Source organism: Gracilinanus agilis, chromosome 4 (genome assembly GCF_016433145.1).
Source record: "Gracilinanus agilis isolate LMUSP501 chromosome 4, AgileGrace, whole genome shotgun sequence".
In the NCBI taxonomy this organism is placed as follows: domain Eukaryota; kingdom Metazoa; phylum Chordata; class Mammalia; order Didelphimorphia; family Didelphidae; genus Gracilinanus; species Gracilinanus agilis.
The window spans coordinates 91,599,257-91,624,055 of record NC_058133.1 but is presented as its reverse complement, the minus strand read 5'-3'; the positions used below and the strand labels follow the sequence as shown (position 1 = coordinate 91,624,055).

General features: G+C 37.3%; 2 protein-coding genes across 4 annotated transcripts in view; one reads left to right on the top strand and one right to left on the bottom strand.

Moving 5' to 3' along the window:
* RO60 (Ro60, Y RNA binding protein) overlaps positions 1-13,656 on the bottom strand; it is a 32,824-nt gene extending 19,168 nt beyond the window's left edge. Inside the window, exons 1-2 of one of the 2 annotated variants that reach the window (XM_044674420.1) lie at positions 13,466-13,656; positions 4,916-6,311 (exon numbers count right to left, since the gene is read on the bottom strand). In XM_044674420.1, the coding sequence (XP_044530355.1) occupies positions 4,916-5,495 (580 nt within the window). In that variant the 5' untranslated portion in view covers positions 5,496-6,311; positions 13,466-13,656. The remainder of the gene's footprint in view (positions 1-4,915; positions 6,312-13,465) is intronic. The other variant, XM_044674419.1, reaches the window with a different exon arrangement.
* UCHL5 (ubiquitin C-terminal hydrolase L5) overlaps positions 13,649-24,799 on the top strand; it is a 39,088-nt gene continuing 27,937 nt past the window's right edge. For both annotated transcript variants that reach the window (XM_044674422.1, XM_044674421.1), the window contains exons 1-3: positions 13,649-14,085; positions 18,391-18,454; positions 24,187-24,292. In XM_044674422.1, coding sequence (XP_044530357.1) covers positions 14,010-14,085; positions 18,391-18,454; positions 24,187-24,292 — 246 coding nt within the window. In that variant the 5' untranslated portion in view covers positions 13,649-14,009. The remainder of the gene's footprint in view (positions 14,086-18,390; positions 18,455-24,186; positions 24,293-24,799) is intronic.

Here is a 24,799-nt window from a genome sequence, read left to right as displayed (position 1 = left end):
CATTTACTCTTTCAGGTTTTATCTGTAAGGCTATATATACCAGAATAATAAGAACTACTGATTAAAAAAAACACATGCTTCAGATTTCACAAGCCCTAGAATTTTCCTTGTTTTTTTTTCCTTGAAAAGAACCAATTCAATAAAAGCTAAAATCAATACATAAGCACTTACTATATACCAAATATACTCAGAGTTGAAAGAGATATGATTACAAGAGTTAGAGGCCCAACCTTCAAGAAACTTTTAATCTAGAAAGACAGTATTACTCCTACACAAATAATACAAACTAGTATACCAATACATACTAAAATTGCCAAGTGCTTATATTAGGCCAAATGGTGGTTTCTGAAGATTATTATGAAATGGTACATTAGGGAGATATGGAAAAGTTTTGTGAATGAAATTTGCTTCTTCATTCCTCTTTGGATTCTACTTCTTACTGGCCTGTCCTCTTTCACCAACAGAACTCAGCAACTTTCTTACCTTGGAAGATTAATCTGACCTTCCAGTTCCTTCTTCCTTTGATAGATCAGCTCCTTTGGGAGCTTCCATTTTAAGAAAACTGCCCAAGGCATCTATGTTCAGTCCTTTATTCCTACCTGGGCTTCAATTAAAAATCCAATTTTACCCTAGATTCTCTCTCTCCCACCTTAATGCTTTGTTTATATATTGCTTTCCCCAGTTGTTTTACAAATGCTTGTTGACTTGACAAAGTGGCATTTGAGTTGTACTTTAAGGAATAGAGCTTTACGGGAAAGGTAGGATAGGGGAAAGAGGAGAGGCATTCTAGACTTAAGAAATAGCCAGAGCAAAGGCACAGAGGCAGAGAAGTGCTGGATGTTTATGACAGATGGTGATTAGTGTTATAAGGAAAGAGGATTTGAGCAGAGGCAGGAAAGGTTCTGGAATTCTGCAGAAGTGACCGGGCTGGTTTCTAACAGTTGAGCCTTGAGTCTTGTCTTGTCTCCTGGGGTGGATCTAGTGAGCTTGCCTTCTCTCCTGTGGTTTTCATTCTGCTACATCTTATCATCATACCTGTTCCTGTGGTTATCCTGTTTCCTGCTGGCTGAGAGATACATCTACAGAGCTGCTTGAATCATCTAAAGCATCTGTCCATGAGAACCTCTCCCTGAGCCCTTTCCTGCTTAGCTTCCAACCTAAATACCTCTATTACCATCCAACGGGGGATTTGGATTAGAGGAGTTTATTTATTTTAGGGACTGGGACTTCAGGTAGAGAGATAAAGGACAGTGTAGCTAAAAATCTCTCTGAAGGATTCCCGTGAGGGAACAACTGTAGACTTGTTGGGGAGGTTAGTTAGTGAACACTAGATAAGATTAACCAAATTCCCTTCCCTACCTTCCCTTCCCTTACTAAACCAAACCATCCCTGTGTTTATTATCTCTGCTTGGACTGTATTTGTTAACCTGTCATTTATACCCTGTTGGCCTTCCCAAACTCTGTGTTATCTTCTGATACTGGCCCTGAATAACCATTCCTTGAACCTACCAACATCCCTTTACTACCACCTTAGTATTTTAGTTACATATTTCATTAGTCTTGTTTGGCTGTAGTTTTATATAGAGTATGTAGAAGAAAGTATATGAAATGAAGATGGTGAAGTAAAAGGTTACTATCTTGTAGAAAGCTTTGATGCCAGACACAAGAGTTGAAACTTTATTCAGAAACAGGAATCCACTGAGATTTAATAGTTGCTAAATGAGCAAATCTGTTTTAATAGTAGTGAAAAATGTATCATAAAGGGATGAAAGGACACAGTGTGTAGAATAGGAAGACCCAAATCACAGAATCTCAAGAGTTGGAAGTCATCTAGTGTAATGACATTTTGCAAATCAACATGGAGAGCAAGATGATGGACAGTTGTCTGTTTAGAACATAGAATGAGTTGAGACTGGCAGGAGACGCCATGTGCCAAGACAGTTAGAAGCTCAGGTATATAAAGAAGGATTTGAACTGAAATCAGATCTCAATCTGGAGATTGGGTTTTGGGAGTGGGAGGTTTGGTTTGGGTAGGCCTTATGTCAACTTGAATTGAATTACCAGCAAACTTCACTGACCAATTTCTGTGATACCTTTATACTGAGTGACCTGTTCCTGTTTCATACTCCAAGAAGAAACAACAACATCCTTCAGTAAATAACCTGATTTGGGTGAATCACAGTCTAACCCTGCCAGGCTGGCAACTGGAAATTATCAATTGACAACCAATAATCCTGATTACCTTAGGTTCAAGTACCATCTTTGTCATCTTTAGCTTAGATCAAGAACTTCTTGTTTCCCTCTTTATCTGTTATTTGCCCTGCTCCCCTCCTAAGTCTGAAGCATATTAAATCTTTGCATTTACCTAGATTGGTGTTAACTCTATCTCTAGGCTTAGTGATTCTATCCCTGAGGCATTTGAGGGAAAGGAGGATAGTAACATTCATAGCAAGATATAACCCACAGTCAAACTCTAGTGTTATCCTACTAAGCCAGATTAGTCAGTTAGAGGTTTCTGTACAATTTTACTCAAAGATTTTTCATTTGGCTGACTAGTTTAGGACACTATTATTCTAAAGTTGAGTTTAGCAGATTCAATACAACTATCTTGTGGGGCCCTTTGTGTTTCACTATCACAACTTAAGCATTACACTTAGGTATCATCCACGAACACTCAGTTTCAGCTCTTCATATCACTAGGACCTATTTATAACACTAGTTAAACTATTTACCTGAAAACAAATCTCCCTTTATAAACATAACTGATGTTTATCTATTTTTTGTTTGATAACCTCCAGTGACCCTCAACCCTTAGGTAACTTTATTCTACTTTCAAATGGCTGTTAGAAAGATTTTCCTAAAATTGGACCTAAATCTGCTTCTGAAATTTTTATTCATTGTTTCTAGTTCTCCCTCAAAAATGGAACAAATTGTTTTTCGACTTTATAGAGGAAGTAGAAATGGTATCTAGATTTAAAACACTTAAAAGTGTCTTTAAGTGACTTAAAGAATTTTTGTTGCTGTTGTAAAATCACTGTTAACTCATATTAAGCAGTCCCATTAAGTTAGGGTTAAGATGAATTTTTAACCAAAGTCTAAGACTTTAGGTTCATAACTATATTTCATCTAAATAGTATAGAATTAAGAATGTACCTCCTGAAGTAGAGCTGACTTCACTGGGAGAGATCTCTTTCCAAGCTGACATTGACTACTCTTTAGGGCTGGCTATTCCAATAGTTATGAATCCACCCTAAATAAATGAGTTAACATATATAAAGTGCTTTGCAAGCCTTAAAGAATTATGTAAATGATAGTTATTATTATTAACCGTATCTATACTATATCCCCATCTTTTCCATAATATTATAAAAGACTCTTACATTGCATAGATAAACTACTGAAAAGCAGCATGGTATAGTAGAAAGAGTACTGGATTTGCTGTTGGAGGACCTGAGTTCAGGAATTTTTTATCTTCCTGGCCCTCATCTTCATCTGTAAAACTGAAGACGGTAAGATGACCTTTAAAGTTCATCTTCAATGTTTAAATCTATAATTCTCTAAAAAAAGCATTTCTGTCATCTACCATTATAACGACCCTATTCAAATGAGGTAAATTTAGCATTACTTTTTCTTTTCTTTAAAACCCTTCTGTCTTGGAATCAATACTGTATATAGGTTTCAAGGCAGAAGAGTAGTAAGGGCTAGGCAATGAAGAGTTAAGTGACTTGGCCAGGGTCTCACAGCTAGGAAGTGTCTGAAGCCAGATTTGAACCTAGGACCTCCCATCTCTAGGTCTGGCTCTCAATCCACTGAGCCACCCAGCTTCTCCCTAACATTACCTTTTCTTGATGAAGTGATGATGATCCTTTGTGATCACTACTTCCTTTCCCATAGTCACTATACCTTTAATAACAAATTATATAATTTTGCCAGGAGATCAAACTCACTGGACAAAAGTTTGCCAACTATATTCTGTCTTTATGTGAAAAAATGCAGTATGTGCCCTGCCCCCACCCTGTAGCAACTCTCTTTTCCATGACCTTTCAAAGATCACTAATATCAGTTATACCCCTTTATTTCTTTCAATGCCCTGGAATTCTGAGGTTTGGGCCAGATGATTTCAACTACTTATCAAGGAGAGAAGCAAGGGGGACCTAGAGAGTGTCTTTCTACTTCCCAATTTGTCTTTGAAGTGGTGTAATGAATACAGAATTGGGGTTGGAGCTAGCAGGACCTAGGTCTAAATTGCATCTATGATATATACAATCTACTGCTACCTTGGACAAATCTCTTAACCTCTTAGTATTCTAGACAACTTTCAAAGACTGTAAATTGCAGAGAAGTTGCTTACCTGTATTGAAAGTGTTTACATCATCTAGGATTTCCTTATCAACAAAACCCATAGGATCAGTCCCTATCCATTTAATTTACTTTTAACCTCTTTTTTTTTTTTTGTCCTTTTTAATCCAAGGTTTTCTCCTTGGCAGAGAAGCAAAATAAAAAGTCAAATAGCTACACTATTTTTTTTAAACCCTTAACTTCTGTGTATTGGCTCTTAGGTAGAAGAGTGGTAAGGGTGGGCAATGGGGGTCAAGTGACTTGCCCAGGGTCACACAGCTGGGAAGTGTCTGAGCCTGGATTTGAACCTAGGACCTCCGGTCTCTAGGCCTGACTCTCAATCCAATGAGCTAACCAGCTGCCCCCTCAAATAGCTACACTATTACTTTATGTTATGACGATCTCATCTACCCATAAGAAGGATCCTACCTTTGATCCTCCTGGTTTTTCTCAATATGGCTTTAAAAAATGTTATTCTTACATATAGAGGCCTAATAAAAATATGTCATATATCTGTGCTGTTTGCTTCCTTTCATTAGGACAGAAAATTAAAATAATAAAAATGAAACATCCTTACCTTCATTAGAAGGTTTAAGATGAGACAATCTTAAGAGATCTTTGTGTGACCAGCCATTTCTTTGTTTATATTTTGTTATAGCCAGGGCAACTGCCATGCCACTTTTCCCATTATACCAGTCTGCTATGGCTTTCCTGAGGGCACGGCCCCACATACCACATTTCATGCTTTCCTTTAGATCTTTTTTAAACTGAATAAAAGTGAAGAGGTGAGTAGGTATTCGACAAACTTCAGGAACTGCTTTAAATGCTGCTTGTTTTGTGTTTATATCAGAACACTGTGAGCAAATGGCGAGAGCAAAAAGCATTGGCTCCTGCTTTGCTGTTCTCCCTTCTTGACTAAAAGTCTTTATTTCTTGGATCACTTCACATCCTTTGCCATCTTCAATCAGTCTAATTAAAGCTTCAGCATTTTCAAGGCCCAATTTCTGCTCTTTGATGTAGTAAGTACCACCTTCAGAACCAAAACATAAGAAACGATGTAGTCGATTCATGTCTGTGACCTGCCATACATAGCCACTGGCAGAATTGGTCACCTGTTTCTCATTCAGTGGCTGCATTTGGTTTACTGATTCCTCCATTCTTTTCTTTTCTTTTCTTTTCTTTTCTTTTCTTTTCTTCCTTTTTTTTTTTTTTTTTTAAGGAAACCTGCCAAGAAGATCACCATGTTAGAAGTGGAATATAAAATAGCAAAGCTCAAATATATAAAGTACCTTTAATTCTTGCTTATTTGCATTTACATACTGGTACATTTCTAGGAACTTAGAATACTTCAAAGAAAACAGTGAAGCCATATTATACAGCAGAGCCATTCCTAGCATAAGCACTCTTGGGTGAGGTAAGTACTATTATTATCTCTATTTTACAGATCAGGATATTTCCAACTTCACTTGACCACCAAAGGAATCCATTAACACAAAAAAGGTTAATAACTCTTGTCTTAGGATTATTAAAAAAAGATTTAATACAGCTGACTTTCTTAAACAATGTTAGTCATCCAGTGAGTGCTCAACAAATGTGTTGAATATCTAAACACATCTGAATATTTTATGTGGGTTATGGGAAGACCAGAAATTATTTGTTTTAAAAAGCCCTTTCCTTATAACTTTTATTGGATTGTAATTCCTAATAAAAGTAAACATATTTATATCAACAAGACATCTGAATCAAAAGAGATGAGTTTGTCAATGAAAATTTAATTTTGTTTTAGATACACAGGTACCTAAGAAAACTTGGTTAGGACACCTGCCTTTCCTCTGAGATTATCTTTCATTTCCTCTGTACATATTTAAATAGTTTTCTATTTAACTGACCTGCCAGAATTCTTTTTTTATTCTTCAAAATTCATCTTAAGGTCATCAGTCAAAAATAATCCTTCTGTAGTCTCAAATATATTTCTTCATAACATACAATTTAAAAATAAGTTTACATTTGTTACATTAAAATTTTCAAAGCCCCCTCTTTCCCTCTGTCCTTTCCTTGAACTAGAAAAGAATCATTTGACAGAAAGATATATGCGTGTATATGTGTATACACACACAAAACCATATATGAAACAATGTCTTGCTTATTTCAGTTTATCCGTTCTCTGAAAGTGGACATATACCAAGTTATTCTTCAAACAAATTTCTGTTGCTGTATAAATAATATTCTCTTGATTATGCTCATTTCACTAAATAATTTCATTTAGGTTTTTCTGTGTTTTTTTTCTTTTAAATTAACCTGTTCATTTCTTATGTAGCAATAATAGATATAAGATCTACAAAAGATCTTATTATTCTATCTAATCCAATTTCACTTTCAATTTTAGATATTACAGTGTAAAGAGTGATGCATACAGTTGGGGAGTGAGTTACAGAATTTAGATTTGAATCAGGCTTTTTGCCACTTACTTCCCACAGCAGTGATGGGCAAACTTTTTAAAGAGGGGGCCAAAGAAAAGGAAATGCTCATCTATCAGTCTGTTTCTAAGGCAACTCTTTTGGAGTTTCATTGTATTGTATCCTACTCATTGTATTCGTCAGATTAGGAATAATGTCCCCCAGCCAGGATAGAACATTTCAGGGGGCCACATCTGGCCCTTGGGCTGTAGTTTGCCCATCACTGTCCTACAGTCTGCAGAAAAAGTTAAATAACCTGTTTGGGTCTACTTACTTAACTGAGAAATTGAGGAAGGATTATACCTCAAAGGTCCTTTCCCTCTAGAAGTCTATGAGCCTATAATCCTGAACCTAAATTCAGAACTCTTTCTATTATAAAAAGCTGTAGCAGAGAGTATTATGCAAAAGGAGAAATTCGAAAAAAACCTAGCAAGCCAGGATAATTATTTCTTGAGCATGAATATTTACATAACATTTAGTACCAACTATATGGAAGCACAAAGAAATAGAATCAACTCCCAAGAGTCTGAATAAAGGCTTTAATTATACCAAATTGTTACTTTAAGAAATTCTGCATAAAACAAGTTTTGTTGGTATATCGGAAAATCTTTATTATATTAAGATTTTCCTTGTAAATACAACTGCCCTTTAGTTTATAATCTTGCTGGGGAGGCAGAATACCTGTACATGAACATCCAAAGCATATGTTAGCATGGCACAAAGGTAAGAATTCTAGATTTTGAGTCAGAAGATCTGTGTGCAAATCTTACCTTGTTATTACTTGTGGGAACTCGGGCAAGCTGCTTAACTTCTTTTAGTGTCAGCTACCTCACTTGTAAAAAAAATTGTGATGGTATTTGACATTTATATAAGCCTTTCAAGAATTTCAAAGTTTTATGGTATCTCATTTGGTCTTTACAACCATTCTGTCAAGTATGTACTACTATTATTCCTATTTTGTAGATGAGAAAACTAAGTTTGAGACAGCTAGTTAATAGCTGTAGGATTTGCCCATAGTTAGCAAGGTAGTTCAAGGACGGAAAGCAGTTCAGCAAAATTAATTGAAACATTAACTGAATCCAAAAGAATATGTAAAGATCTATATGAATAGTCAATACCACAAGTGTAGAGGGGAAGATGATACAATTTTTCATTCATTTCTTCTTAGGAGTCAACATCAGTAAATATATATCATTTAGTTTTTTGCTGCTGTTTTTCCATTTATGTTATAGTCTTGTATATATTGCTACATAGTCTGCCTAGGGTCACAAAGCTAGTAATAGTCTGAAGTTTGATTTAAACTCGGGTCTTTCTAACATCAAATTGAATACTTTACCTCCTTCACCATTTAGCTGTCTCTAATTTAGAGACGTCAGGGTTTGATGAACTAAAAAGTTCCTTCCAGCTCTTGTATATGATCTATGAAGCGAAATAACAATAAATGCCAACTGAGAACAATATCAGCTGAGAACATTATGGCTAATAATTAAGGATGATTGGAAGTTATTTATAAATGGTATTGTGGAGGCAAAAGAGGCAGAAGGGTGACAATGAGTTCTAGGAAGACATGCAAACACAATGATAGGAATGAATACTTTGCTAGTAAAAAGTTATCTTAGTAGCAGCAGTTAGATAAATTAGGGTGCTGGGAAAAACAGAGTTAGTAAAAGGTCTCTGATAATCTTTGATAATTTGTTTACTTTTTTTTAATCCTCACACCTTCCTTAGAATATAACCTTACCTTATCTTAGAATCAATGCTATATATTGGTTCCAAGGCAGAAGAATGGCAAAGGCTGGGCAATGGAGGGTGATTTGCCAAAGGGCCATACAGCTAGGAAATATCTGAGGCCACATTTGAACCCAGGACCTCCCAACTCCATGGCTATCTATCTACTGAGCTACCTAGCTGCCTCCAATAATCTCTTTAATTAAATGATATATTTTACTTACCTTTATTTTCAAATATATCATCTTACCTAGAGTCAACTTTTATAACATTGTCTAAGTCCAACAGTATATGCAAAGATCTACATACAATTTTCCACCACAGCAAATGGAAGGTAGTACATTTTCTCATCTCTTCTTCGAGGCCAAGTTCAAACTACCTTATTTTTGTTGTTTTCCTATTTAGGTTGCTACAGTCATTGTGTATATTATTTTCCTGGTGTGCTTATTACTAATAAGTCCAAACCCCATAGTTCTCTATATTCATTTTATATGATAGTAATATTCCATTACAGTAACATCACAATTTATTTATTCATTTCCCAAAGGATAGGAATCTTTGTTTCTAGTTCTTTAATGTCTCTAAAGTCATTTTAACATTCAGCTACATTTTTAAGACAAAAATTTAGTATCTTTAAATATTAACTCCTTATTTTAAAAGCCTATCTTAAAACAAAAGTACTTTAAAAAAATGTTCCTATGGAGAAAAATTTAATTGTTGAATGGAAATTTTTTTCCTATTGTGACTGCCACATATACAAAAACAAGACTCAAATTCAGGTCTTCTAGACGCCGAAGCCAGCTTTCAATCCAATTCTTAACACCCTCTCCCTTTTCTACTGCTCTACCATTTGGCTCTTTCCTATACATTTTCCATCTCCAAACATCCTTACTTATCCCTCAATGTCATCCTGCCCAGTTACTCCCAGTATTGTTTTTATTTTACTTCTTGATTTTCAAACCTCAAGTTCCCTAGAAAACCTATTCTAAAAGTTGTAGTTTTTTTTAAACTCCTACAGGTGGCTTTTTTCTCATTCACATATATCTATTATAAAAGTTGTGCGTATACACACACACACACACACACACACACACACACACACACACAAAAAAAAAAATTGGTTTTTTGTCTGTTTAAAAGATTCCCATGGCCAAAAAATTCTTCACCTAATAGTTACCTACCAGGGACGAACTTTCCCACATTTGGCTAAAATAGCTCTTGGGAAGTAGAAAGTCTATTGCCAGAACTATATTAAAAGTTATTAGAATTATTAAACCTCCGGAAACTTATATTTTGTAGATTTCAAGAGTCCAGGGTCTTCCTTCATGTCACGTCAGAGAAAGGTTATCATGATATCTGTGATAATTTTTATTGATTTTTTTTTTTGTTAGTCACAGGATCACAGATTTAGAGTTGTAAAGGACTTCAGAAGCCATGCAGTCCAACTTCCACATTTTAAAAATAAAGCTACCAAGACCCAGAGGGGATAAATGTCTTGTCCAAGATCAATTATAAACATAGCTAGTAACCAAAGTAGGATTTGAAATGACTCCAAATTGGTTTTTTTCCACTGTATCATGCTGCCTCTGTGATATTACATGCCCCATCTACTTTATAAAGATATGAGAATAAGGTGTTATGTACAAAATACCCGAGTTCTTTGGAAGTTCTATATTTGTTGTACTATAATTATTCATTGAAGTGAGCTAGGAAATAACATAAGAATGCCATTTCTTTGTCCAAAAAAAGAAAAGAGAAAAATAAAAAAGAAAATCTGATTAAACCAAAATGAGAAATAACTGTCCATATCTGTTCCTCTAAAAAAAGAATGCAAGAACTGAGATAATTTCTTACTATTATTAAAATTTTGCTATCCAAAAAAACAAGAATTTAAATAATTTTTGAGTTGATTGTAAATTATATAATTATTCAAGGTTTTAAAAAATAACATCTTTTGAAAATTAGCCTTAAGACTTCAATCTGATGCATTATAAACTATATGTTTATATGTGTAATAATAATTAAAATTGAGGCTGCTAGTAGCTTTATAATTTTTGTGGATCTTTTAATTTAATTTTATTTTTCTGAGCCAACTAGTATTTATTAGAAGGAAATGGCCCCCTCGAACAAACGGGATTCCAGATCTTCTCATGGTCTGACACTTCTACCTTTTCCAGAGCACAGCTTTTATTCCCTTCAGAGTTGTGTATCTTTTTAAAAAATGGTACATGACCCTTTTTTTTGCATTATGCTCCACAGACTCTCGAAATCTGTACTCCCCAAACAAAAAATCCCAAACTTTTCAAAATAAGCATAATAAATCCATCCATTGGCCATATCTGAAAATGTATGTCTCCAACTTGCAATCTGAATCCCTTACCTATTACACAGGCAAGTATATTCACATATGGTCCTCTAGATGACTTATTTAGTTTGATTAATATTAAAAAGTTATCAAATTGGTATGGACAAGAACACAATCTTTATGAGTACATTTAAATATGAAATAAAAAGAACACATTAATATTGGTGATGTAGACAATAAAAGAAATAAACAATGAATTATCAGTAATCTTCTATGGATTTACTAGTATTCATGGTCATTTTTTAATCCCAGGCTGTGATATCCCCTAGTTCTAGACAAACTTCCCCCACCATAATTTGGTAAATGAAAACTATATTCATTGTTAGCCTATGCAAAACATATTTAGGAAGGTAAATGATCCATCCTACCGTTACTCATTCCAATCTGTTAAGGTGGTGACTACATAAAAGATTATTAAAAATGGCAAATAGTGTAAATCAGTGTAACACAAACCCATGTTTATTCATTCCTTCATTCATTTACATTCTCTGGATAGCCTTATAATCAGCAGGGAGGGAGAGAGAAGGGCAATAAAAGGAACAGGGGCAATATGAAGGAGCAGTGGACAATACTGTTAATCCTGTAATTAAATAACCTACTCATGGATGAGCACAGAAGATTGTTTAAAATAGGAAAGTCATTAATTTTTCTTTGGAGTTGGCTTTAATATGTAAGTAATTCTAACAATTGCACCATTCTAGAGAGCTAGTAAGGATTTTCACTCTTCATAAGCCAGTTTAAAAAAAAAAGAAACTATGTGCTTGACTTTTTTAAAATAATGGATTATGAATGAAATACTGATTTGGATAGTAATTACTGAGATTTTCCCACTGTGATACATATCCTGCATAATCAAAGTTCTAAGTAATTTAAATCTGTTCATTAATTTTTAATGGAAACGCATGGATCACAATTAGTAAAAACATTACAGATGCAGTGAATCTTTTTGGAATTCTCTTAGTTTAGGACTAGTACAAACAAGATATAACGGGGATAAATTAAAGATACTCAGGAGTAACGTGCATTATGGCACTAGCTAAAACTTAGGAGCTGCTTAGGGTGACTTGTCCAGTCATATACTAGTATCACAAACCATATCTGAACCAGATTTCCTGCTTCTAGAGCTCTCTTCTAAAACTTCACCAAACTACATAAAAGCTAATTTACAAATTCTGGAATCTTAGCTACCAATTTAAGACAACTCCTACAGGATTTTAAACATAATAACTAGCTAGCTTTTATATGGTATTTAAGGTTTTTTTTTTTTAATCTTTACTAAGACAGAAAAGCATAAGGGCTAGGCAATTAGTGTTAAGTGATTTGCCCAGGGTCACACAGCTAGGTGTGTGAGGCCAAATTTGAACCTAGTATTCCTGACTCTGCCCCTGCTCTCTATTTAGAGCAACCTAGCTGCCCCCTCTACTCGAATTTATAAAGTGTTCTGAATCATCAGTAAAGTTTGTATTCATAAGCTAAGCATAGAGGTCACAAAAGTCTTATTTAAGTTCTAAGGTCCAGGTGGATGGAATGCTGGACCCAGAGTCTGAGGCTGAAATATCACCCAACTCACCCTGGGAAGTCACTTTTTTGACTGTTTTTTTCATTTGTAAAAATGGCAAGAATAACACCTCCCAAGGTAGTAGTGAGGATCAAATGAGATAAAATTTGAAAAGAGCGCTAAATAAAAGCTAGCAATTTTTTATTTTAAGCTATTAAAGCTTAGAACGGCACTAAGCATTTTGGTCATCTTGCATTTTTAAGGTTGGCTCCCTAAAGCAGAGCTAAGCTAAAATCTCTTGAAGAGATTTTAAAGATTTATAATTCAGTTTTTGCAAAGAAAGAGCCCTTTCTCCTTTAGAACAGAACTGCGCGGATAACTTTAACGGAATGATATACCAGACCATTGTCGTTCTGGGTCATTTCGATTTTAACTTCTATGAAGAGGTAATTGTCATTTTATGTAAGAGACTGGAGACGGTAAAAACTATATATATATATAAAAAAAATAGACCGTTCCAACACTTCCATTAGCCATTCGGCCACTGGCCAAAGAGATATCCTTAAATCAAAGCAAGCACACATGAGGCGCCGCCCCAACGGGGATCTCTTTAATTTGGATCTCGGGAGGCCGCAGCAGCAGCAACGCAGTCCGCACCGCCCGCCTAGCCGTCAAGAGCCTCGGACAAAGCCCAGGCCCCTTCTCTCCTCCCCTCCCCCATCTACGCCTGTTTCCCGATTCTCGGAATGGCGGCAGGCGCAGGAGGTGGGGAGTGACCGCCCCGCTCCGTGGGGACGTAGGCGGCCATGGCCGCCGGGGAAGGCCCGGGCCCGGATTAGCAGGGCCTACAGTGGTCCGGGACCACACCCGGAGACCCTGGCCTGGACCCAAGACGACTTCTTCATTACGTCGAAGATCTAGACCCTTTCGTCCACGCCCGGACAATGACCGTGGGAGGACCACCCAGTAGGAGGGCAGGCGGCCGCCTAAGGATGCAGCCCAAGGTGCGCGGGTCCCGCGGGCCTCACTCCGACCGCACAAAGCCCCTCCTGGGGGAGCCGCCTCCCGTAGCTTTCTCACCTGAGCGCCGCCGCGCAGTCGGACAGGGCGCCTCAGGGCAGGCGGCTCCGCAAAGGGGCGCCCGGCCGAGGCTGGCCTCCGTGGGAAGCAGCTATTGATGCGGCTACGCCGGCAGATGTTTTCCCTTTCCCTACCAGATTCCGTCCCGCCCCCTTTCCCCACACCTCTTTAGAGAATCCCGGATGTTACTTCTTTTTGCCCACCCTCCCCCAGTCAAAATCCTTCCCTCTTCTTTGCTGAACCCCTCCCTCGCCTTCTCTGACAGCTACGGGTCGTGAAAGGGGCCACTCTTTGATCGGAACTCGATTCCGCGTTCTAGGCTAGAGTGGCCCTTTGCAGGCTAGGGCGCTGCAGATGACGGGAGCCCCGAAGGTTGTCGGGAAGGAAGCGCGCTGACGTGGGGTGGAGGACTGCCGCGGCGGATTTGCTGAGCTCGGAGTCTGCCGCGGGTATTTGGGTCGGTGTCGGGCGGCGGCGGCTTGCAAGCAGCCTCCCAGATTGAGAGGCGGTGAGAGAGGAGAGGAGGAGAGGAGCGGCTGGGGCCATGGCGGGCAGCGCCGGGGAGTGGTGCCTCATGGAGAGCGACCCCGGGGTCTTCACTGAACTCATTAAAGGATTCGGTGAGAGCAGAGGGCACCGCGTAGCCTCTGGAGCCTGGGAGGAAACCAGGAGGAGGCGGCTGAGGCCGCAGCCCCGGGACCCGGCGTGAGCTTGATCCGAAGCTCCAGCTCGGGGCGAGGACTGAGCTTGGCTCCTCCAAGATCCTTACCGCTCCCCGCCCCGGGCCGGGGCAAGGTCCGCGGCGCCTTCTCCCCCCAACCCCAACCCCTTGTCCCAGGCAGGTCTCTTTTCTTCCTTCTCATTTCACTCTGGACAAGGGGCAGCCCCGGAACCCACCACGGCTGTCGGGCAGGCGGGTTCAGGGTTCGGCCACCTGCCCCGTGGTGGGGCTCTGGACGGGCCCACGCCCGGAGGGAAACGGAGCGGAGTATTTCGGGATGAAGCCGCCCCCTTTAGACTTCCTGGCGAAACTGCCTTCGGGACTGACCCTGAGCCCCACTGATGCCCCGCCCCCTTTCTCCTCCTCTTCCTCCTGCTTGTGATGCAAGGCCTCGTGGCCAGTTTGGTCTAGGGGAGAAAGTGATCTTCCCGCCCCTGAAAAAAAAAGTTTCTCTGCTCACTACCGCAGAAAGCAGTCCGCTAGCTCTTCAGCCTCACACCTTCACCACCTTAGTTAAAGCCGCCGTCACCTCCTGCCTGGGTTATTTTTAACAGCATTCTAATTGGATTCTCGATTCCATCACCCCAACTTCTATCCGTCTTCCCATAAAACTTACAAAGTACCCTACTTTTAAACCAGTCAATGAACGGGTCCAGTGGATAGGGATCTCTGGACTTGAAGTTAGGAAGATAAGTCACTTAACTTCCCTGTCTCAGTTTCCTCCAACTTCCTAGGATTGTTGTGAAGATAAAACGAAATAATATTTGTAAAGTGCTTTGCTATGTAAATACTAGCTGCTATTATCAACAAGCATTCATTAAGCGGCTCAATATGTTAGCTACTGTGCCATTAAAAAGAAATAAAGTGACAAGTTATTATAATAAAAATATCAAGCACTTATATAGTGTTTTAAGGTTTGCAGAGTGCAACAACTCTGGGAAATAGGGACCATTATCCCCATTTACAGATTAGAAAATTAAGGCTGGAGTTGGTTAGGTGATAACCCCTAAATTGTACAGTTAATTGTCTGGGGTAGGATTTGAATTTAGGAGTGAGGAAAGTGTGAAATTTACTGGCAATGTTAAGTGCTGGGGAACTGGGGAAAAAAAATCAGTCATCAAACTGAGGACTTGTGTGTCAACCACTGGTAAACCCTGAGAATACAAAGAGAGGCAAAAATAGAGTCCCTCTATTCAAGGTACATACATTAGTGGGGAAAGGGACATTTAAGTAATCGAGTATACAAAATACATACATATATATGTAGAAAGGTGAAAGATAATCTTAGAAGACACTAACGTCTGGGGGAATTGAAACAAGCCACCAACAGAAGGTGGAATTTAAAGGGATGACAGGAAGGCAAAGGGGAGAAAGAGAATTCTATGCATAAGAAATTCAAGTTACCATATTAATCATTTTTCAATAACAGTGGTTATTTCCTGTAGAATAAAATACAAGTTCTTTAGTTTGGCATTTAAAACACATTACAAGATGCAGCAAGGTAGCACAGTGGATAAAGTGGCAGGCCAGGAGCCAAGAGGACTTGAGTTTAAATGTGGATTCAAGATACTTTTATAGCTGTGTGACTCTGGGCAAGTCACTGAACACTCATTGCCTAGCCCTTGCAGCTCTTTCTTCTGTCTTAGAACTGATACTAGGACAGAATGAATGTAAGGGTTTAAAAAATAAAATACATTATAAATTGGAGAGCCTTTCTTTGTAGGTTTATGTCTTAACCCATTATTAATAGAGAAATTCTTTGTAACATTCTTATCTTTAAGGCAAATTGTTCCCCAAATTCAGCATTTTGTCTTTTGCTTCTGCCATTACACAGGATATCCCCAATGCTTGATTATACTTCCTTCCTCTCTTCCATCTGTTAGAATCTGTTTTCCTTCAAGGTTCAAAGTTAGGACCAGCTCTCTGAAATCTTTTCTGATCCCACTTACTGCTGGTGCTTTCTTGCCCATCTACTAGCCTTGTATAACTTTTCTTGTTTATCTGTATCCTGTAGCAGAAAATAAATTCCTTGAAGGCTGAAACTGTTTTTTCTTCCTTTGTATCCTCAAGGCTTAAGCATAGTGACTTGCATATTGAGAACCCAGTAAAGCTGGAGCTCTTTAGTTTAGATTGATTGGATTCTGTATATTATATATTTTACTTATTTATAAACTCTTGTTTCCAATTTTTCTTTGGGTTACAAGTTTATTTTCCAATATGTTATCTTTTTCTTCAGTCCAAATTCTTAGCTGTTAATTAGATTACTTAGTGCTAAGGTTACAATTCTCATATTGATGTCAGGTAGTAGCTGTTTATCTTACCTTTTTGAATGAGATGGTATTCATAAATTAAATCTTTGAGATATTACTATTATGATATTTTAATTGTTAAATTTACTTTGTGAAATATAACAGTGGTTTTTAGAGGTAATTAAGTTGGTACTGGAAAACTCAAGATCATTAAATACCAAGTAATTTGCAAATACAAGTATGCTTCATTTCATGCATTAAATGTGTTTAAAAATTTCATTTGCCAAATTATTATATGCATAATATAGTATTTGAGAGGCTAGATGCTAGGGATGAGAAGGCCAATTAGATGAGGTATAAAACATTCCTGCCTTCAAGGTAATTTAAATCCTGTAAGGGAGAGAGATCACTATACAAATCCTTATAGGAGGTATGTGGTATTAAAATCAGACCACTTAACATTTTTTTCATTGATACCTTTTGTTTTTATCACATTCATTTCCAGATAAATAAATCCCCCTCCTTACTAGCCATCTTATGTAATACTTTTTTTGAAAAGGAAAAAAAGGGCAGTTACTATATCAATCATGACAGTAGATGCAGTATTCAATACTGATACCTCTCCCCCTCACACTACTATTGCTGCAAAGAGGAGAGGAAAGTAAATTTTCTCTACTTTTTATAGATCAACTTAAAAGAAAATTCCTTACCTTCTGTCTTAAAATCTAACCTTTCCAAGACAGAAGCAGTAAGGGCTGGGCAATCGGGGTTCAGTGACTTATCCAGGGTCACACAACTAGAAAGTATCTGAGGCTAGATTTGAACCCAGAATCTCCTTTCTCCAGGCCTCTCTATATCTGCCGAGTCATCCAGCTGCCCCTAAAAGATCAATTTTTCTGAATAAGAATAGAAAACTTTCTGGAAAAGTTGGCATTTGATTTAGACCTTGAAGAATGGTCAGTTTTGATAGTCAAAGGTACTCAAACTATTAGCCAGAGGGTTGGTAACCACTTCTTAGTTTAGTGGGAGCTTCAGTATCTGTAAACTTGTTTTTCAGTCTTCCTTCCCAGCATATTAGAACTTGTTAATGCTTAGATGCCTTGGTCTCTCCTGTTCTTACACTTGGTTTGACCCCAAGAGAAAGAGAACACTTTTGAGATCCTCTGAACTTTATGCTGTTCTGCACTGACATACTCTTCCTAGAGATGTTATTGAATTCACATCCTAGAAGTTCTCTTTACTGCTGACTGTTATCTACTTGGGTTGGTTGAAGTATATTTGTCATCGCTTTATTAGGACTGGGTCTACTCATTGATGAAACTAGTCTTTATCATTACTTTTGAAGGTAGCATCTTCAATTTCCTTATGGTCATATGGCTTTGGTGGAGCAGATAATCTTTTTTGACTACTTCTGCATCATTTCAGTTCCTTCTGGCAGCCAGAACAGTCAAACTTTCCATTTTTTTCAGCTCAACATATATACTCTCTTACTCTGATAACTCTTTACTTGTGTGTTTCCAAGGAAGAAGTAGAACATTTAGTTAGGTTCAGTAAAGAACCATATTATACATAATTCTTACCAAAATAAGAAAGTGGTTCTGTCATAAGGAGTTGAGGTAGGTTGTGTAAGAAAATGATAGTTAAAGATTTGACAGGGTCCTTAATAAAATCATTCTTTTTTATAATTATGTGCTTTCATTTGTTACATATATTCATATTAGGAGGAGAAAGTAGTATTTATCCTTTATAAAAAGTTGGCTAATGCTCTGAAAGAATTTTAGAAATCTAGCAACTTTTGTGACCATCAATTTTGGTGGAAATTGTAAAGGAGGATGATGCATATTGAAATAAAGCAAACATACCTTGTATCTTATTTTAAAAAGTAATTGTATCTTTAATTTTTGTGGATAAATGTAATTTGTAAATGTTCTGAAAAATTTTTTTCTTTATTTTAGGTTGTCGAGGAGCACAAGTAGAGGAAATATGGAGTCTGGAGCCAGAAAACTTTGAGAAATTGAAGTAAGCTTTGTGGGGGAGGGATTTTATTATCTAACTAAATGAAAAAGTACAATCAGACTTGATAATTCATTTTAGTAAGATGTATATATGTGTGTATAAGTATAGATGAGTGTGTGTGTATGTGTGTATCCATTATAGTATTACAATTGCAGGCCCCTGTTTTTAAATTCCATAGGACAATCAGTCTTGACTTTAAAGTTCATTTTTTAGAACTTGAAATTTATTTTCCATATTCATTCATTTATTCATTCAACAAATATAAAGTGCTTACTTTGTGCAGAGCATTGTGCCAGGCACTGAGAGAATCACAGTTTGATAAGACATAGTCCCTGTCCTTATGGAGCTTAGAGTCTAGTAGGGGAGTAATATACTAGCATAGAAAAATGCAGTATAGAATATCACATGACTGGTATAGTAGAGAATTGAAATCCTGCTGTGAAATGAAATAAGAAGAAAAGTTGATCATTAACCAGTGGCATCATGGAAAGTTTCCCTGAGGAAATGGCTTTTGAAGAATACTTTAAAGATTGGCTAGAACTCAGAAAGACAAAAGGAGGAAGAAGAGCATTCCAGACATAGGAAGCAGTTCATTGTCTTTACCTTACAAAACCCTGTCATCCTAACTTCTTTATTCCTGTTAAGAGTACCACCTTTCTTCTAGTCAGCTAGTTCACAACCTCTGAGTCATCCCCCTCTTTATCATCCTTTATCTCCAGACAATTGGCAAAATCTTACTAATTTTACCACCATGAAATATCTTGCATTTTTTTCCCATTCAGTCATCATTATATTTCAGACCTTCATTGTCTCTCTCTCACCTGGACTTTTATAATAGCCTACTTTAATTAAAAGAAACAATTTTTTCATCTCATTTTTCCCCCCAATTAGTGACCTTTGCAATAGATTTTTTTCAAAAAGGAAAAAAAATGGCTTAATAAAACTTACCAAAACCTCAGCTTTATCTGGTGGTTTATGTAATATTCCACATCCATAATCCTCCCTTACAAAAGCCTCCTTTAATTTGTTTTCCTATAACTGATCTCTTTTCTAATATATAGTTACCAAATTGATACTTCTGGAACACAGATCTGAACAGGCCACTTCCCTACTCAAGAAACTCTTATATCTAGGATAAATTACAAATTTCTCTCAGGTTTTTAAAGCCCTTTGTGTTGTGGCTTCAGTCTACCTTTCCATGGTTATTTGTACATAACACAAAACTTGACATGATAGCCAGATGGGCTAGTTTGTCAATGCCTGCACCTGACCTTCCATCCTTGCCTCTGTGCCTTTTAAGGTGTTTGCCCCATGTCTGGAGTGCACTGCTTCTTTCCCTCCACCTTAGAGAATCCTCAGCTTCTATCAAATCTGGGCTCTGGTGCCACTTCCCACAGAAGCCTATCCTGTTCCCCTTATTTGCTAATACCCTTTCCCCAAGAAATTGCTTGGAATGTATTTTATACTTAATTTGCTGTGAACGTGTTATTTTCCCATAATAGGATGTAAGCACTTTGAGGGCAGGGGCTATTTTGTTTTTGTCTTTTGAATTCCTAGTGCCTAGCTCTATGACTGGCATGTAGTAGACACTTAATAAACACTTATTGGATTGAGCAAATGCACAGATATGGGAGAGAAAAGCACATGGCATATTCATGGGAATAGAATATAGTCCAATTTGTTTGGACATGGATTGTGTTGAGGGGAGCAATCTGAGATAAAGCTAGGGTGGCAGAATCAATTGGGACCCTGAATGCTAAGTAAAGGAGTTTGAATTTCACTCACTAAGCCATAGGCAGCTACTGAGAGTTTTTGAGTAGAGAAATGTAATCAGAGATATACAAATTTCAAAGTTGCTAGAGACATTAGCAGCCAACTAGTGTAACCCATGTCCTAAAGAGCATCCCCAAAAGTGTCCACATGACAAGTGATCATCCTTCCCCTGTAAAGAATTCCAATGAGGGAGAGAGCCTGATAACCTGCTGAGGTTTCCATTCTGCCTTTGCAAAGCTCTATTAGAAAGTGCTTCCTGACTTCAAGTTTACTATTTTGGAAGTTATTGGTTCTGTTCTCTGGGGTTAATCAGAATAAGTTTAATCTCACTTTCATATAAAAGCCTTTCTAATACTTGAAGAGAGGCATCATGTTCCCCCCGAGTCTTCATGTTAAATATCTCTAGTTATTTCAGTAGATCCTTATATGAAATAAACTTAAGGCCTTCTTAAGGGCTTTGAAAAGTTATTCTCCTGTGGACATTCTCCAAGCTTAACAATGTCATTCTTAAATTGCGGCACCTAGAACTGAACACAATACTCCAGATGTGGTCTGACCAGGGCAGAGTACAGCAGGACTAATTCTTCCTTATTCCTGGAAGCTGTGCCTCTCTTAATGCAGCCTCACAACAGCTCTGTGAGGTAGGTACTATAGGTGTTATTATCCCCATTTTACAGATGAGGAAACTGAGGCTGAGAAATGATTTGTCCCTCAATACACAATCAGCAGATATTCAAGTGCTAGGCACTGGGGATACAAAAACAGGAACAATAAGGAGCTTACATTTTTTGAGACGCTTGTACACAATAAATTAAATATAAAGTATATACAGAATAATTTCTTGGGGGAGTATCTTAGCAACTGGTGAGATTAATAAAGTTTCCTATAGTAGGGGGCACTGGAGCAAACTTTGATGGAAGTTGTGGTTTCTATGAGTTGGGGGTAAGTAGGAAGACCACTCCAGTAGGAAATGGCATAGAACCTGTGCAGAGACAGGAAATGGAATGTCTTGTACAGGGAACCACAATCGATCTGATTTGGCTGAATGTATAGGATATAAAGGGGAGTGAGGTAAAGAAATCTGAAAAGGTGAACTGGTGCCAGAAACAGAGCTCTTTAACCATTGTTAAACTGAGGAGGTTTTGTTTTATCCTAGAGGTTTAGGACATTATGGAAGACTCTTGAGAAGGGGAATGATATGGCTAGACATAGTTTTTTTTTTGAGCGGCATTGCCAAGGTTGAATTGGAGGAGGAAACACTTGTAAGGAGACCAGAGAGAAGCTGCTGCAAATGAGTAAGTGGGAGGCATGAAACCTGATATAGGGGAGGATAGCTGGGGATAGAATGTGGAAGTAGAATGGACATGTGGTAACTGAATGGACAGGATGATTCTTTGATGTGAGCCTAGGTGACTGGAGGAATGGTGGTACCATCAATACAAATCACAAAGTTAAGAGAGAAAGGATGGCTGGGGTGGGAAAGAGAAAACAAGTTCTATGTTGGACATGCTGAGTTTGAACTTTTTATGAGCATCTCAGAGTGTCCCTTATCTATATTGCCCTGGTTAAAAATTTTTAGTAGCTCCCTATATCTGTAGGATAAAATACAAATTCCTTATTTTTTTATTTAAAGACCTGCATCATCACCTATTCATTAAAAAAAAAAATAACCCTTTACTTTCCATCTTAGAATCAATACTGTGTTTTAGTTCCAAAGCAGAAGAGCAAGAAGGGTTAGGCAGTGGGGGTTATGTGACTTGCCCAGGGTCATATAGGTAGGAAGTGTCTGAGGCTACATTTGAATCCAGGATCTCCCATCTCTAGGCCTGACTCAATCCACTGAGCCACCCAGCTGCCTCCTCCTTTTCACTTTTTCATACTTCTTTCACATTATCTTCTTCATGTTCTCTATTCTAGCTATACTGGCTGCCTTGAAATTTCCCAGACTTGGAGTTCTTTATTTTGACTATCTTTACTTAGGTTATCCTCCATGCTTAGAATGTACTGTTTTCCCACCCTTTGGCTTTTTGAATGCTGAGCTTTCAAGGTTTATCTCTTGAAGCCATTTCTGAGCTCCCTAGTTGTTAATTTTAGCCCCCTCTTCCCTCTCATCTTATATTTACTTATTTATGTAATTGTTAATGCTCTCCACAGTGAACAATGAGCTTGAGGTCAGAGATTTTTGTTTATTTCTTCAATATCTTGTACATATACTTGTATAATAATAATACAATTAATAAGTGATATTAATATATTCTTATTGAATTGAGCTTCATTCCAGCTATGTATATCCTTTGTTTAGGTTTCTGGGCTAGCCCATGACGACCATTTTAACCCATAATGTAATAGAACAATTTTAAATAACACAGTATATTTCTATTTCTACATACATACACATTTTTGCATAAGTGTATCTCTCAGTCAGGAGGATAATCAAAAGATTCTCTCTCTCTCCCTCTGAGGAGGGGGACTAAGTGAGCTATGGGATCATGGTGGAGAGAGAATAGCCTTTTGAGTCAAATCATTTTGAATTTGTCCCAACACTTTCATTTGCTGTATAATCCTAGGCAAGTTACTTAACAACTCTTAGTGCCTTAAGCAATTTTATAAGACTAAATTTCATGGCAGTTATTAATATTCATTAGGAGAGAGAATAAATCCCAGGTCCAGAGACTTACACATGCACAAGCATACATATCTCTATTACTGTCATAGGAAGTTATATACATTCCTCTGAAACTGATATTATCTTTAAAGTTGTTACTTTTCAACATTGCCAGCTAGAGACAATAGGAGTACTTCCTTTCACCAATTTTCTTTTACTAACTTTTACAAACAATTTACTTTCATCAAAGTCTCAGTACCTAGAGCCTGAGCACTAGACCCTAGAACCCCATTACTTCCAGAGATTTATTTTTTGTATTACATTATATATTATGTTTACAAAACATGTAAATATATCATATTTTGGGAGGTTTCCCAAAATACAGCACAAGACAGACGAGTATAATATGTAGGATGTGCTGTAATGGTCAAGGCTTCTAGGGTAGAAGGTCAGGATATGGTTTCTGATTGATGGGGATAGATAGTTTTTGTGATGAGAGGATCTTTGACAACTAGAGCTTGAAAGTCAAGTAGTAGAGGCTCTGGAATAGTAGTAGAAAAGAAAAGTGGTAAACATCTCTGGCATAGGGAGCATTTAAAATGGAGATACTGATAAATAAAAATGGAGAGTTCTCTGAGGACGGTGATTTATGTCTTATCTAATTTTGTATCTTTCCCAGTGTCCAGGGGAGTGGTCTGCATGAAATAGAAAGAGATCATGAAGGAGGTTATGTTTGAGCTCAGTTTTGAAATAATTTCTACCTTCATTAGCTGGAGAGCCATAGCAGAATAGGGATTTCGGAGGTGTGCTTTTACTATAACAGTGACTCCCAAGAGCAGGAGGGGAGAAGGGGAGCATTCATATGTGTAATTCACTCATGTCTAGTTTTCATACATAAGGGCCTGGCTGAATATAGTAGGATGTATTTTCAATAGTTTTTACAAATGCACTTCAACTGGTGAGTTTTATTCATTCATTTAATTCCACATATAGAATTTTAAAAGTAGCTCTAGTTTTATTTTGTACTTATTTTCAAGTTTTAAATGAGTTAATATAATTTAGGGCTAAATAGTTCATGTATTTGAGGGCAAGGCTTTCTTTACAATTCTGTTTCTTATTTATTACATTTAAAAAGCAAATAATCTGGGATTCAGTGAATACATCTCTTTAGAAATAATAATCTGGGCGTAATGTGGGGGTGGGGCAGAGAAGTTGAGGCCTGGGGGGAGTGAGAAGGGAAGTATGTTTAAGAGAGACTTCCAATTTGTTGTTAGATTTTATAATTAGCTGATCATAACTTAATCTACCAAGACTATTTGGCACAAAAGATACCATTAATTTGTATTTTATTTTGTAGGCCAGTTCATGGGTTAATTTTTCTTTTCAAGTGGCAGCCTGGAGAAGAACCAGCAGGCTCTGTGGTTCAGGATTCCAGACTTGACACAATATTTTTTGCAAAACAGGTATGATAATCCTCATAAAAGTAGAGGAAGCTTCATGTTATCTAATACAGTATTCTTTTGCACTAACAGAATTATACTCTATTAAGCCACTTAAAGTAATTGTATGCTGTTCTCGTAAAATTTTTTTTCATGTTTTATTATTAAGATTCCATTTTTCTTAATCCTTATTTTCCTCCAGCTTTTTCTAAAATTTTTAGTGTTTGCAGAGTATTCAGAATTTTTTGAAACTATAGTCCATACTTTAAGAATTAAATTTGAACCGATAGCTTGAAGTAGTTCTCATGGCAATAAGCAAATAAGGAAGCAGGGGAAAATAAACCTTTTGGAAAAATATCTTCTTAAAAAGGAAGAAAAAAAGATGGGCTCGCATTTGAAAAGAGGAACTAGGATTCAATGATGATTTATTTAGGATTATTTATAGCTCATAATAGGGAAGAAGCATGCAATAAAGAGAAGAAAATTGTTATGATAGAATTCATCATTATAAGAGACCTTTAATTTGGCTCT